Below are 15,948 nucleotides of genomic sequence, written 5' to 3'. Positions count from 1 at the left end.
CACAGCTGTAAATTAAGGCCTTGGCTTTTGGAACCAAAGTAAATACTGAGGGTCAAGTTCTGTTATCATTATTTATGCTGAGAAATTCAGGGAATTCAAAGGACCTACAAAGTGCCTCCATGTACACTCGCTGCTCTTGGAGGGCTGTCCTGGTGGCCCCCTCTGGGGCTGAGCTTGCAGCCCAGGCAGCGGGGAAACCTACTGAAGCTGCTGGGCATGATGGCCCAAGCAGACCAGCAGCGTTAGTAAGCTATGGCCTGTCTGCAATGTCTGCAAGTGGGCTGGAGGACAACAGCAGGATCTTCTGTTTCCAGCAGGAAACCTTTCCTGAGACTCAGTGAAATGTCGGGTCTGGACAGATGAACTGCTTCACGTTGAGTTTAAAGATGGACGAACTCACACACATCAATCACTCCCTTGGCAGTTGCTCTTGTTTATCCCAGGATGCTGTGGGGTGAGTGGGTGTTTGTGTGCAAGCTCCATGAAAATGGGGAAATATTGCACCTCTGCACCTCCGTTACCTCAGGTAACTTATTTTATTGAAGATAATCCTCAGTTTGCCTGTAAATCAAGTCTAGGCTGAACAGATGACTGACTGGATCCATGGAAAAAAAATAGTAAGTACTCTATTTCTATCCATGTACCTAACTTTGTATTGGTGTTGCTGGACATAGAGAAAGTCAAAGAGGAGCAAAGTCCCTTCATATTTAGTGTAGATCTCTGCTACTAACATCCATGTTACTTAGGCCCAGATCAGCAGGGCTACTTGAATGAGCAATAAACTAGACACCTACAAGCCTAGATAAATCTGGGCATTGAGCCCTGCCACCAAGCAAACCAATATCACAGTGCTTCTAAAAACCTTGCTGAAAAGGTCAACATCTTGAAGAATAATTTTATTTTAATATGGAAAAAAGGATACAAAAAGGGGCACCAGAAACCAGTCCCATATGCATTCCAAAATGTACTTTTAGCATCTAAAGCTGCAAAAGCAGCTACGGTAAGAGTAAAATGAATTCTTGAGAACTGTTGTTTTCTACAAATCATGTTATCCTTTTTAGCTATAGCTAAAGCAGTTTTGGTTTGTTCAATTTCTGAAAACCAGAATACTGATGGAAGAAAAATTGAAAGTAGTTTCTGGATACTGAACTGCAGGCTAGAAGAGCAAAACAGCTTTCTAAGGTCGGGTATTTAGAGTTATCAAATTCATGTGGTGGTGGTAGACCATGAGCAGAGTTATGATGAAGGAACCAGCCATCCTTGAGAAGTGTTGAGCTTGCTATTTAAAAACAACAACTAGTACTATTAATAGTATTCTGGCTATCAGTGCATTCAGTAATTCTACGACATTTCTGTGAGTGAGTGTTTGTAAAGAAGAACTTGCTGACACAGACCAGAGCTCTAGTAACTTTTGGGAACTGCCAAGTGGCATCATCTGGACATGGCAGAGTAGTATCTGGAAGAACAAACAGGACATTACATTATTCCTTTTGCTTTTTGAGAAGGGACGTGTGAGCTAATTTGGTAATGCTGAGAGGTCTTTCATCATCAAGGTAACAGTCTGTATAAATAGAAAGCCTGCACACATAGTGTCTGTTTGGAACAAGACTCTAAAGAAGGTTTGTTTTGCTTCTATTAGAACAGGGAAAAGTTTTCCGAGTAGCTCAAGATTTCATGCCTTCCACTGGGCATTTTCAAAGTTCTTGCCACTTCTGAGTGGCAGCCTGAAAAATTATCTCTTTGTAAAAAATGGTTCCATTGCAGGTGTTCCTGATTTGAGAAGCTGATCCTTTAGCCATATGACTTAAGTAACATGGATGTATTTTAACTTGTTATAATTTTCTCCTCACAGAAGAATATCAGATGTTAAAAAAAGAAAACCCAACAAAAACCTCCAGAAAACCAAACCAAACCCACCCAAATCCCTTGCCCGAAATAATACAAACTAAAATTAATGCAAATAACGGAAAAAGTAGAAATTTGTCAGAGATCCGTATTTTCAGTAAATTACAGTTAAAAAAAATAGATTAAGTAAATGGAGTCTGGACTCCAATGTGTATTTTTTTATTTCTCAGTGAAATTCTTCACCACTTGGCATAATGTAGATCAAATAAGTGATTTCTATGATAATTGTTTCTCTGGTTCCATCATAGCCCTTCAGAATCAAATGACAGTCAACCTAGCAGACATTGTTTTGTGCTGCAAGTAGCCAGGAGAGCAATTCATGAGTCAAATATTTCTGCAGTCTCAATAGTTGTAGGCTACAATCAAATTTGTCAGAATATTTTTATCCCAAAAGAGTCAGGTTGCATAACTAGCATCCACACCAGAAATATGCATTCCAAAATGTCACTGATTTTAAAGCTATTTTGAAATGTTTGCTCGGTGTGAAGGAAAGCTAAACGAAATCACTCTGACTGGAGACAACAAACACTTCACTTGCTGAACCCTGAGGTCAGAGAGGCAGGACATTACTAATACCAAGAAAACATGAACCTAAGAAGTGTCTATTATGATTTAGGAACTTTTCTGTTACATGGAGAAATGAAAAAATTCCCTGCCATGGTGGCGTTACAGAACCTTTTTTAAGAAAATGCAACAAAAGTTCATACGAGCCTGATAGTTCATCAGAAGTACAAGCTAGTGGGAAGAGCACAGACCTCTTTCTATGCCAGCAGATTCATATTTTTTAATATGAAATAAGAGAATTTCATCAAAACCCTCACTTTTTCCTCACAGGACTGTTTACCTTCCATGAATATGCTTAAGAATTTTAAAACTTGCCAGCAGCTGCTGAATATTGGAAACCATTGCACCCAGAGAGCTACTAAGCCTAAATGTATTAATGTCAGAAAAATGGGAAGTAAGTAAATAAAGAACAAACAAATTCAGATTGAAAAGCAATGGTTTTGTTCAGACTTAGTGAAAGGTATAGCTATTAAAGTCTACTGGAATTCGTCATCGTAAGAAATATATTTAGAAGAAAATAACAGCATTCCTTTGTGATTCTTACTAAGAGGCAAAAGGAACAACTGTAACACTTTAATATAAATATCATTTTTCCCCTGGAGTACAGACTATATTTGAGTTTCAAAAGTAGCAACATAAAGTTAAATTTAGATCACTTGTTAACAAGTAATTTTTCAGAAATTAACAATTACTCCAGAGCTCATATTACCTATTTCTGTTTAACGGGGGTTGGCGACTAATTAAAACTGTTATTTACTTAAATACTGGAGAATGATTTCATGTTCAACATTAGGCTAATTCTATGGTAAAACTAAACTGAGATGTCTGAGACCAACATTTTCAGTTGTGAGACTGCTCTTTTGACAACACAAATAACAGAATGATTCTTGTTTTATATAACAGAAACTTAGAATTTCTATTTATCCTTAATGAACTGTAAACGCCCTATAAAATTTTTTCAAGTACGCCTTAATCCAATAACTTGTAAGGAGGGGTTTTCTCACATGCTGCAAAATGCTGGAGACATGATGAAGACATTATATATACAAATACTTGCTTCTTATCTAAATAAATATGAAATATGATATTCACTAGAAAGATTTGAGGCTATTCACAGCAATAAAGCATAGAAGTAAAAGCTCTGTTTTTTCAAAAAATCCTGATAATTCCTGTTGTAAACTTTACAACTGACCTAAACAGAATAACTTTAAATAAAAGGGTAAATATTATCAGTGTGAATAACAATTTCAAAAGGTATAAGACAACATTTCCCAGTAGTGGCCAAAGAAAACCTCGAGTTTGCAGAAAGATACTTAATCCTGCAAGAAACAACTGCTTTGCTTCTTTTCAGACCCTGATGGGCACAAGCTTGTCAGAAATGGGTTCACAGATGTTGAAATGTTGACTTCATATGCATAGTGTGGCGTTACAGAAGAAATAAGAATGTATCAAAAAGATTTGCTCCAAGGCTTCAAGCAATAGGGGAAACCTTTATTCAATCACCCAGCGCAGCAAGACTACCTTTATTTTCAGCTTTGGCTCTCTAGAATTTGCTAAAAATGCAAAAGCTTAACTCAACGTACTTTTTTTTCCCTTTAGTTTTTCTGTTTTGTCTGGTGGGAGTATAAAGAGAACAAATGCCTAAATTACTCTGGTTTCTGTTTTTCTCTATGCAATTAGCTGCAGAGCAATGACAGCATTATGAATTTAGCCCATGAAGCAGGGAACTTAGAAACATCTAATAAAGGGAATAATGTATCAGCTTTGATTTCCTTACATTAATCTCCACAGCTGCAATTCTGCAAGCCTTCCTCATGCTCCAGAAAAGCACTTTACTGCCTTGCAATTCAGCCTGACTGCTTGTGTCAGTATTTACTGGTGAATGAGGCTTCAGAGATGAACTCTAAAGTAAAAGAAGATGCTTGAATGATAGCTGTGTGTTAAAAACTGGAAATTCTTATTTCCCTGCCTTTGACTTGTGGTGGACAGCTCGGAGACCATGAGTCTGAGCAGTTGATACATGCAGTCCTGTCTGTTTGAAAGGGAATGTAAAGGAAGGTGGTCATTATATGAATAAACATGGACTGAGAGTGAAGTGCAGTTTGTAATTTGCTATCCCATATTCCATTTGTGTCTAGGATAAAACTGGCATCTGTAATGTTCTTGAAGGCAATTCGGAGCTAGTATCTTGCATTGTATATATGTAAAAAGCCAGATGCTGACATGAACAATTTAAGTATTTTCTCAGCTTGAACTTAAGCCCTTGAGGTTTCTCACTAGTCCCAGTTCCCTGTGCCTTCAGGAAAGGAGCAACCTTTGGAGCAAGCGCTGGTACCCCACACCTCCCACCTTCTCACACGGGCAGTTCTTGTACAAAAGGAAGGCAAAAACTGTTTCACCGAGCCTCCCTGTAAAACTGCCTAGACACAGTAAAGTAAACAACTGTTCGGTCACTGGATTTGTGCTGCAGCTGGCAAAAAGAGAAATATTACTCTTTGTGTCATGTCTCTATAGAAGATTGGTTACTTCTCCTTTTTGCCTTTCACAAAAAGCTTACGGTTTGAGTTAGGGTAAGAAACTGAATTTGATATAGTTGGAGACTTACAGTTTATTAGTCTATGGACAGCTCAGGGAAAAGACACCTGTTTTTTGAGGTGCTTTGAGGTGCTGCAAGGAAGGAGCCATTATAATTTAAAAGGTCCGCTTTGTTTTATGTAAGTCATTTGTTAGCAGTTTTGTCACAAGAAGCTTTTTCATTAGCAGTAGTCAACAACAGCATTTTTCTATTTCAATTTTAAAAACAAAGTTACCCACCCTTTGACTTCACAGTCTCAACGGATGCTGTAAAACAAAAGAAAACATTCCAGTAAACAAGTTTTGCAAATGCATAAATAAATTGAGATTGATCCTAACAGCTCTCTCCTTGGTCAATATGCGACCTATCTATGCAGAGCACGCATTCATTTTTTTCTATGCAGAGGACAACTGAAACACACACATTTTGCTTGTTTGATAGTCTCATGGCAGATGACTAATTGACCTGCAGATTAAAAGCAATGGGAAACAAGGTCAATACGGAGCTTCAATAGGTCCACTATTTTCAAGTAATGAGGATGAGAGAAGGAGTAAAAACAGGTTTCAGAACAGGCACATATCAAACACAGGTGGAGGGTATGCAATAGAAATCTCCTTTTAATAGTTTCAGTAATTTGGAGAAGTTAAGGATGTGGTTTTTTGACTTTGCTGAAAATTCAAAGCACAGAAATCTTCTAATAGTGATACAGGGGAAGATCCACTTTCAAAAGTTTTCCTTGAACATATATTATTTTGAGATTAATTTGTTTATTATTTTTCCTAATTAGATTAACTAAATCCAAATTAAGCAAGCTACCACGTTTCTCTTTCTCCATTATTCACACCTCCATTCAGAAGCACTGTGACAGGTTTTTATGCTACAGAAAAGGATAGTTTCATTTTTCTATAAATTGACTGTCTACCAAAGGTATTTTTTGCTCAGAATATATATCACAGAAAATAGAGTCATCTGATGAATGAGTCATCAACCTTGGCTGTAAGAGAAGTTAAAATCTTTATGCTCTTCCAAATTTGGATAAACTGGAGAAGTAGATTCCAGTCAGTGAAAACAACACCTAGCTACAACAATAAAATACATGGGCATGGGTGCTTGGAATAAAAGCCAAATAAATCAACCTATATTTTTCCTCCCCTTCATGCTCTGGAGCTCCTATTTTGTGTTTTGTTCTCCATTCATTTACTGTAACCTTTAAGCAGGCCCCCTTCCTGCTTGAAAAGATCAACCTTTTCATGGCTGAAATAAAAAATTATCACTCTCGCCATTCTCAGCAAGATTTGATCAGATCCCAGTTCCAGAAAACCAAATGGCTGCATGGATGCTCCGCAGCCATTCATTTGCTCAAGTAACTTTGATTAAACCAGCAAATCTTTATCTCTGGCTTCACTTTTTTTTGTCCCTTTACGTAATCCTGTCCTAATTTAAAAATGAACCAGATAAATGAGACTTACTGTCTTTCACAGTTCTTACCATGTGCTTTTACTTCTTTCTTTGCTGTTTTGGCTGTAAAAACAAAGAAAGAAATAGAAAATATTGATTTCTGACATGAATTAATTTTAAACAGTAGGATAGTCGAAAAGTAAAATAAAAGGGGGAGCATATTCACCAGTTTCCATCATTTTTTCTTTCTTGTGTGGTTCTGAAAAAGAAAAAAATCAAGTATACTTTTCTCTCCTTATATTGTTTTTTTTATTTGCCTTGGACAATCATTTTCATGTTACTAGTAGCAGTTGGATGTGGCACAATCTTTTGGAGTCTCAGTCCAGGCAAGCCCTTCCCTGTTTTCCTGCGTGTCAAAATAAAACCTTTACAGTTGTCATCAGTCTCTTCAGTGGTTCTCACACTGCGCAAACAGGGTCAGATTAGCTGTTAATAATGTACACCAAAGGATTTAACTCTTGTAATAAAGCCCTAAAAGGAAACTCTAGAAACAGTGTAGGTTAAAATACCTGCAGTTTTACTTCAGGGTGGTGTAAACGAAGGCCTGTGAAGCAGGCATGTGTGCCTCAGGACACCTGTGGTACGGTCCTTGCCTTTCTTCACTGGAGAGACTGGAGAATAAGGAAAACATCTAGACCAGCCGCTGCCACTCTACAGCCACGGGGTAAAGGGAGCGGGGCACGGCCTCTTTTACACGAATGGGCAGCGTGGGGGGAGCCGTGGCCCACAGGAGCTAATCACCAAAAGGCGATCCGGGACCTGAAGCTGAAAAGCTTCACCCACCTAAACCCCGTGCCCTCTGGCAAACTATGAGTGGGATTTACAAATTTTTACTGGTAGTTTCTGTAACAGCTCTTTCCATCTCGCCAGGGAGTGCTTCCAAACCTCCTCAGAGCAGGAGCAGGCCAGAGGAAGGCCTCTGCCAGAGGAAGGAGGGAGAGACTGGAAGTGTCTCTCAGAAAGTGAGCGGGATCTACCAGCCAGGGCTGACGTTCACAGTAGCAAAAATACAGATAAGCTTTTGCTGTCTGCAGATGATGTCTGCAGATGCTTAAAACAGCATAAGTAAAGGTTCTGGTGTGCGTTTGGATCCACACAGGCACGTTACTTCAATTCAAGAGTATCTATCTGAGCTGGCTGATTACAAGATAAAGGCTGTTTCTATTAAATACATACATTTGCCCATGCTCATCGCTTACCAGTATCTGATGATTACATTTTCTCCATGCTTATTATAGGATATATTTGTATTAATGTTATGGTATACAGTTGCGGAATATTAATGTTTAAACAGTTTCCACTATTCAAGATATAAAGTTCCGTGTTCAAAGTGATTCTGAATGTCCTACCCTCACTAAAAGCAAGCCTATCCTTAAATTTGAACTATCCTTGAACTGAATAAGCAAAAAGGAAGAAGAAATGACAATAGAAAACTAAATATGTTGATAAATAACATTAATACAAGTAATATTCACATTAAATATTCATTCATAATCAATGTTAATATTGAATGCACAGTGGACATCTAAAAGAGGTATACTCCATGCAGAGCTATTAAAACAATTGGTATTAGAAAGGGCAGGCTGATCTGAAATATGAAAAAAACCCCACAATTTCTAAATTTTAAACAAAATATGTCATTGCTACATACTCCCTTAAGTTTGTATCAAGCAACACAGGTAGTTATATCTGAAATAAAATATTCATTTTTGCCTGAGTTTTTAAATCTATCTGAGGTGCCAACTTTCATATATTTTAAAGAAAAATATAGTTCTTTAAAAAAATAAAAAATTGGGATTTTTATTTTTCTGTTTTTGCCAAAAATATTGACGGAATTTCATCACAATTTCATAAGCAATATCTTTCAGCCAAAATGTGTATTTTAAAGTATCAGGAGTAGTTGACTGAAACCAGCTTTAATACAGTTATAGAAAGCACATGTTAATGTATTTATTATATAACATATATGTGTTTAAAATATGATAGGTGCTTTATAGTCACATTGTATATGAGAGGTGAGATTCAGTGGAAATGGTCATGAAGCAGGTTGATGTGGGCAATTCAATAAACCATGAATATGATTTTCCCGGCAATATGGAAAAATGATGGACCTAGAGAGTGAATTGGCATTAAATAGTTTATTGCCTGAATAGATATTATCTTTTCTTGATTGCATCCTACCTTGGGTGGCAACCTTGGTATAGGTCAAGTAGGAGAAATATAGCAAAAACGTGAGGCGACAGAAGTTGGGACTCAGTAGCTTGTCTGACTCAATGAGCTTAATCATAACAACAGCTGCATCTTTGGTTCTGTGTAGCCCAAGTGCTCTTCAGAATATCCAATTTCATATAGATATTTTAGGAGCCATTCTGTGAAATGAGAATTTTGATTGGTTTTGTAAGGTTTCTGTTTTGCTATTGCTCAGGACTGCTTCCTGGAAACTGAAGGAAACGTAATTATGACTGTAGTGGTTCTGAGGCAATTATTTTTCCCTCTCATTTCAAGATCTGTCAGCTCTCATGAGATCAGGGAACAGTATGACAGTAACAACACTCAGCAAGTGTTTTTGCAAAGTATAAAATTTTCCATTTATTTAGCTTTGTTTCTGTTTTTCAAAACTGCAAACATTAAGAAAGTTCTATAGAGCTTCTTTTATAAAAGTTTTACTTCCAGAAACATATGAAATAAGATTGATCCTTCCCCATGGGGAAAAGAAAAAAAATTAATAACATAGAATTTGTTATCACGAATTTCTGGGGAGATCTGACATGATATGGAATTTCAGGTGATTCCTGCTTTGGTATTTCGATGGAATGAACTGAAACCTTTCATTACATGAGCCGTAAACTTCAGGAGAGTTCAGACCTAGAACTTTCCTTTTTGCTACAAGTTATCGTTGCTTGATCTCAATGTCTTTTTTTTTTTTTCTTTTCTTTTTTTGGTGTTTTGTTTTGTTACTAATGAATAATAAGTATGACACATGAAAGGATATTGCCAACTGTGGACACATTAGGCATTTTCCATGATACTTGTAATTCTTTTTAACTTTAACCATTTTTGTATGTATATGAGACGATACACCATGATTTTATTTAGAAAACTTGCTGGTAATATATGATTTTTCTACCTTGCATGGAACTGAGGTTTGATTTAGTTTGACATTTCACCATCTTTATAAGCTCTGGTGCTTTGAAAAAATGGCTTTTCTTTTCTGTGAAAATTGGCAAAGTTATGTATAACATGCCCATAAAACCATATAAATGTATTTTTTGTTTCATGACTAGTGACATACTCCAAGATACCCCTGGAGCAGATGGGAGGAGAACCTGAACCTGTCTCTGCAGCTCTTTCCTAAGCCACACTTTTCTCTAACATGCACACAGTGCTGAAAAACATCTAGGCTGGCACACTTCCTGTGGTGCACTTTCATCTTTACTGCCAGGGTAGATAGTCACAAAGCACGATCCTCTGCCATCCACCCGGAGGGAACAATTGATATCCCATCCGAATTTGTGTAGCTATGTGTGCACATATATATGTATTTGTGTGTGCATGTGCGTTATGTCCTAATTCAGATAAAGCACTCATGTCCACAAAGTCTTCAGAATAATAAAAACTGTATATGGAATCACACAGACTGGGAAAACGTTCAAATAAATGGCATTTCCAGTGGATTTGCTGTTCTGTGGTATGCACCTCATGTTAAATAACCAACATCCTCCTGCTTGCACTCAGTATCTGCAGAAAAATGGTGTTTTCTGTACTGGTGTTTAAATTTTGCCACAACTATTTCAATGAATCTAGTTTATATTCATTAAAGCCTACTGTTGTTATATTCCATATAGTGTCTTGAATACTTAAATCCTTAGAGAACAGAAAGTTAGCCTGGTCTTACAGTCTTGTAATCTTGGTTTTATAGGCTATATGCCTGTCATTTCCCTTCTCAGACCTTCATATCATGTTGGTTAATTAAAACCAAATGAGACAAGGTGGTAAAGCTCACCAAGATATCCTTTCATTAAGAATATTGAACATAAGCTAGATACAGAAAAGGTCCCTTTAGTCCCTCCTGTTGAAGGGAAAGGTTGCAATATGAGCTCAGTCACTTTATTAGACCTGAGATGTTTCACATGAGAAAGTTTTGCATTAAACTAGGTTTTTCCAGTTCTTCTACTCCCAAGAAGTACTTGTTCTGCTGTATTTGACTGCTGTTTTACTTACTGGATCAATGTAGAAAAACTCACTGCCACCATACGCTTTGATTTATAAAGATTATGAACTGGAAAAAATATAGTTGTTTCTGGAATAAGAACACACCAAGAAAATCCCTTACTTGGTGAGATCGTGCCATGCATATACCTGCTTCTCTTCTGTGAAGAAAAGTGAAGAAAAGGAAAGCAGGAGACAGTTCTCTGTATCAGTATCTTTGTATTAGAAATCTGCTACTATGTTTGGAATAATATTTGGGAATAATAATATTTAGGAAAAACTGTGCAAAGAAAGAAGAGAGGCCTGGATGAAACACAAATGCTTTCAGTCTAACCTGTTGTGTCTGTAGCTTTTCTTCACGGGCGGAAAGCCACGGTACCACAACTGAGGATGGAAGTCTTTACCACTCAGGAAGAATGTCTCAGGATCCCTTAGCGGCCAAAGGATTTAAAGACTTATCTGCAGAGGATTATGCTTTTAGTCAAGCTTTTGATACTGGAGGGTTATACTTTTTTGATTTTGCTTAACAAAATGAATAAATAAATAACTGGGGGGCAGGAGACGGAGACACTGCTTCATATCCAAACACTTGTTTTCACTAGTTGCCTTAGCCTCATTTTAATACAGTTCATTTCTTGTTTAATATAGCTCATGCATCATCCTGGATGAATGACCAAAACTCAGAGAGGAAGCTAGCATTAGGATAGACACCGCCAAATTGACCAAGGTCCCTAATTTTGGGTGAATTAAGTCAGTCCTCAGCAAAGCGAGCTAGACAGTTGTGTTTTCAAAATCCTCCCACACCCCCGTGTATCTGTTCTGCTATTGAAGTTGTTATGAGGAAGAGGCTGAACTGATCATACCTTGGTAAACCCCTCTTTATGTTTCACAGGAGTCAACAGGCTCTGCCTTTTCCTCACAAGGTATACACAACCAAATAAACCCATCCTGAAGTTAGAATAACGGTAACAGTACATTGTCTTCCATGTTATGTGGACATACTTGAATACAGATTGCTCGAAATCTTCATTCAAGTCTAGTACACCTTTTCTCACCCATCAGAAAGCTAGATTAAAAAAAAAAAAAAGAAAAAAAGGTGATCAAAGTGCATTGAGCACTGTCCCTAGGATGTGAGACTTAGAAACTCAGGTCATTCTTAGACTTTAGATCCTTCTTTGAAGCTGATGGGATCTATCTTCCCATACTTGAGTAGGCAGAAAGTCTACCGTCTTTTTTTAGAACATCGGTTACATTAACACAGAGGGAAAGAAACACCTTCTTTCCACAAGGCTCCAGTATAATTATAATGAAGCCTAAAGACAAAGCTGTCTCTCAGCAAAGAGATAGGTACTTTCTTCTCTCCAGACTCTGAAATGCTCTGCTAGTTTCTGCAAAAGTTGCGATAATAAAGAGAAAATGAACCATCATAAAGAGGAAATGGAAAGAATGCATATTTCTGATGTCTGTCCTGCTAGCCTGGCAAAGCTCCTCTCAGGTGGAGGAAAAACACAGGCAAATCTGTTGCTCAAGTCAACACTCCTGAAGCACGTACTGATGTAAATGTAGAGTATATTTGATCACTCCAAGGACAACAACACACTTTCATCACTTTTGCCATATGAGAAGGGGAACATGTGGGTCTTATGGTTTCCCATCAGAAGGAGCAGAACCAATACACAGCGCAGATATATTCATAGACCACAGATGCCTAATTTCCCATTGAAATAAAAATCTTTTCCAATTTAGAATCCTTAAAAAGAAAATTAGGTTAATCCTACAATTCTGACTAGAGAATTGCCTGTGCTCAAAACTGATGTACCACCTGTGAACAGCACTCTGCAAAATCCTTACACAGTACAAACAGAGCCCTTGTGAAAAGATCAATTCTTAATGTCTATCGCGAGCGCTAGTTTGTTTTAAGAACAAATTAACCTCACTTGTCTCAGGATTTCTGGCATGGCTATTCAGGCTAAGGCTCAGCTGGCAAAAACGGTAATTTAAAAAAATGTTATGTTTCTTTCTAGAGAACTAACATCTGCTAGTAGGTCTTTACCTGTGAAAAAACTTAAACTGTATTTCCTTTTATATAGGGATGTGAGGAGTACTTCCAGCCTTTTGAGGACTAAGATGGCTAAGCTGCTCAGATGTAGAGTATTTCTGGTCAATCCCCAATTAGTAGAAGGATACTCTGTTGGATTTAGAAAAATCCTGTGTTGAATCACATCAGTTTGAAGCAGGAGCACTTCTAAGGAGGCATGTCTACATCACTCCAGGTGGAATTTCTCAAAGGAGGGCAACAAGCAACTTGGCAAATTACTGAGGATGAGATCAGGTGCAGCAGTTGTACTCATGCTGATAGACCACAGAAAGGTAAAGGTAATTCAGTTTTCTTAATAGTCTCTCATTGTGAGGTAAAATGAGTCATATTACTTTGCAATTGATTTACCCAGTGAGGTCAGTCATAGCTTGGATGGTGCTCAGCCATTACTACTTGCTCATGCTTTAACTCATTCATACTTCACCTTCTTTTGACAAGGGAAGGACTTCTGCTTCAAGCTCCATGACTCATTGAGAATATGAGTCTGGAACACATATTTCAGAAGAGAATTAAAACTTTGAAGCAAATACCAGTTATAGGTTTTGCCTGTCATTAGGCAAACACGATGTGCAGATTACATTAGGTAATTCAGTAACAAAAACAATAGACCCTAAAAATTAATACAGTGAGATCCTAAAGGAATAAATTTAATTTGAAGTTAATGAACTTAGCTCTAACTGTAGCTGCTGACTTAAAGCTGAGTATTGGTGTCAGCTAGCCCAATGGAGTAGGGTAGAATGAGACAGTGAGCAAAACCTTTGGTATATGTTCTCTTAAAGCACAAGACAAAGGACATGCATCTGGTTAATTAGTTCAAAAGTCTTCTTTGACTGCCTTAATCGGGACAAGCAACTTCTGAAGAAGATATTTGCAGAGGCAGTGTCATGAAGGAGGGCATTGACAGAAAGCGCTAGAAGCGTGCAGTTCAATCAATAAAATGCTGGGAGGAGTCTACTAGATGTATGAAATAAACCCAGCAACAACTATTTCTGAAATATCTAAAGTTCCAAACTTGGGCACTCCAAGCAGCTGTTATAGAAGAGGAAAACGCTCATCAAATTATTTGTGGCACTGTGCAGACTAAAGTGGTACTGTGCATTGGTAATGACTTGTTTTGTACTTATGATACTAGCCTGCAACTTCTTAATACAGAAACTTTCAAATCTATAGTTGATGTAGACCCATATGATGATGTGAGAAAATTCATTTTTAAGAAACATCAGTGTGAAGCATATTGTGTTTCCATTTGCTCTCTCTCTAAAACACAGCACTGCCATATCCAAGAGCATCATGAATTGTAGATGTAATATAATCATATATGGTGTAGGAAACTTTAGTCCACACTACTGCTTCCCTGAAAATCAAGTGCTATTTTCATAATGGTGTTAATGATCAAGATGGGGCCCATTTATTCCCTTTCTAGCAAAGCAAAGGTGGTACCACTTCCAACAGAATAATGCCTGGGAAGGTAATATATACACATTGTATGTGATAGTCTCGATTCAACAAAACTTAAGCATGTGCTTAAATGCTTTTCTATGTTAAGTCCTTTGCTGAAATTTGGCCCAATTCTTGCCAAAAGTGTGCTTAAATCATGAAACAACTTCAGGGCTATGAAAGATTGCCAGCCTCAGAACAAAACCCTTTAAAATACCTTTTCCATAAAGAATGGGCACTAAAATAATCTTTTTAGCTCTGATTTGTATTTAAATAGCATATAATTTTGACCCCCCTTTTATTCTCATTATTGTTACTTTCGCGTATTAAATAACTTCTTTTTTGTAGTTAACTTGCTCCCCCTGCCTTACTCTTTAAGTAATGACATTTTTGAGTTAGTAATACAACAGTACTTTGCTGCATTGCATAGAATGGACTGTGGCTTTTAAAAATATCTAGTAGTAACAAAAGAAATGAGGCTGTATTTTTAGTACAAGCGTCTTCACGGTTCACTATGGTGTGAAAGTACAGGAAATTATTTTAACTGTATATGATCTGAAACAGAGGATACTGTAAGGAATGTATAAATGTAACAGTAGTATGCCAACTATGAGACCAGGCATTTCAACATTCTAGTAAAAGTCGCAAAAAATATCCTGAATTCTACACCATTTACTCAAAAGTATTTTAAAAATTGGTGAATAAAAAGTGTATTTCAGATTCAAAAGCTTAGTGTGAAATAAGCTATTTCATGCTCCATTTAAATAAATCCTGTATGTACAGAATTTGAGGTTGTAAAGTAGAATCTTCTAACATTGCAAAATTCTTCTCTTTGAGGGCATATATTATGACAAGTCAAGAATTCGTGTTTCGTTTCCCATTCAGCCTTGTGGAATTTGTCTCCATTCACATAATAGATTCCCACAGATATTAAGAAATGGCTGAGTGATGGACTGCCATAGCAGGAAGGTTTTAGCTAGTGAGGGTATAATGAATTCCTGGCAAATCAGGAGCAGAGTCAGCTGCAAGGCTTCACTAACGCGGGTGGAAGTTCTCTGGGACAAACAGGTAAAGACCAAGACCCAGTTTCTCCTATCCTTCTGCAGGTTACTGGGGACTGAGATCAGATAATATCCACCTGCTCTGCAAAGACAGTCAAGCCTGCAACTCTCTCTTTAAAAACAGAAGAAAATTGAGTAAGTCAGGGAAAATGTGGTGTTTAACTACACAAAGAGTTAAGGTGGGAGAAAGGAAGAATTATACTAACCTGGACCAGAAGGAAAGCCTCTGTGATTCAAGAGGTCTACAGAATTATCCCGAACCTAAGCCAAATGACCCTGAGCAGCAGGATTAATACAAGTAGGGTTTCATTATTTTGTTTACCATTGCATATTCACTTGTTACCTGACTGAAGAAATAAACTGCAAAGCCCATCTATATGCATGAAATAAGTTATCTCTATCTTTTGTTCCTGAAGAGTTAAATTGTAAACCCAGAAAATAAACCCTGAGAACAGCTGTTAGAAAACTGAACAGACTATTCCACCTACCAGAAGAATCTTCTTGGTGACACCTGTACCTCAGAAATACATACAGAGCTGCTAAGCAGGGGCAGTGGTTGCTTATAAAGACAAATTTCAGGGCACACAGAGGCACTGAGACATAAGATCCTGAAGAGATTGCAGGATAGCAATCTCTGCTTA

At 37.5% G+C, this 15,948-nt stretch overlaps 1 protein-coding gene across 19 annotated transcripts in view; it reads right to left on the bottom strand.

Annotated features, from left to right (window-relative positions):
• Positions 1-15,948, bottom strand: part of TRDN (triadin) — a 236,903-nt gene that overhangs the window by 75,721 nt on the left and 145,234 nt on the right. For 17 of the 19 annotated variants that reach the window (XM_054194837.1, XM_054194845.1, XM_054194850.1 and 14 more), the window contains 3 exons: positions 6,669-6,701; positions 6,533-6,565; positions 5,284-5,310 (listed from right to left, as the gene is read on the bottom strand). In XM_054194837.1, the coding sequence (XP_054050812.1) occupies positions 5,284-5,310; positions 6,533-6,565; positions 6,669-6,701 (93 nt within the window). The remainder of the gene's footprint in view (positions 1-5,283; positions 5,311-6,532; positions 6,566-6,668; positions 6,702-15,948) is intronic. The other 2 variants (XM_054194841.1, XM_054194842.1) reach the window with 1 other exon arrangement.

The sequence above is a fragment of the Rissa tridactyla genome, chromosome 3, assembly GCF_028500815.1.
Source record: "Rissa tridactyla isolate bRisTri1 chromosome 3, bRisTri1.patW.cur.20221130, whole genome shotgun sequence".
Taxonomy (NCBI): domain Eukaryota; kingdom Metazoa; phylum Chordata; class Aves; order Charadriiformes; family Laridae; genus Rissa; species Rissa tridactyla.
Note: the sequence above shows the minus strand (reverse complement) of the source record. Positions and strands in the feature narration are given on the sequence as shown.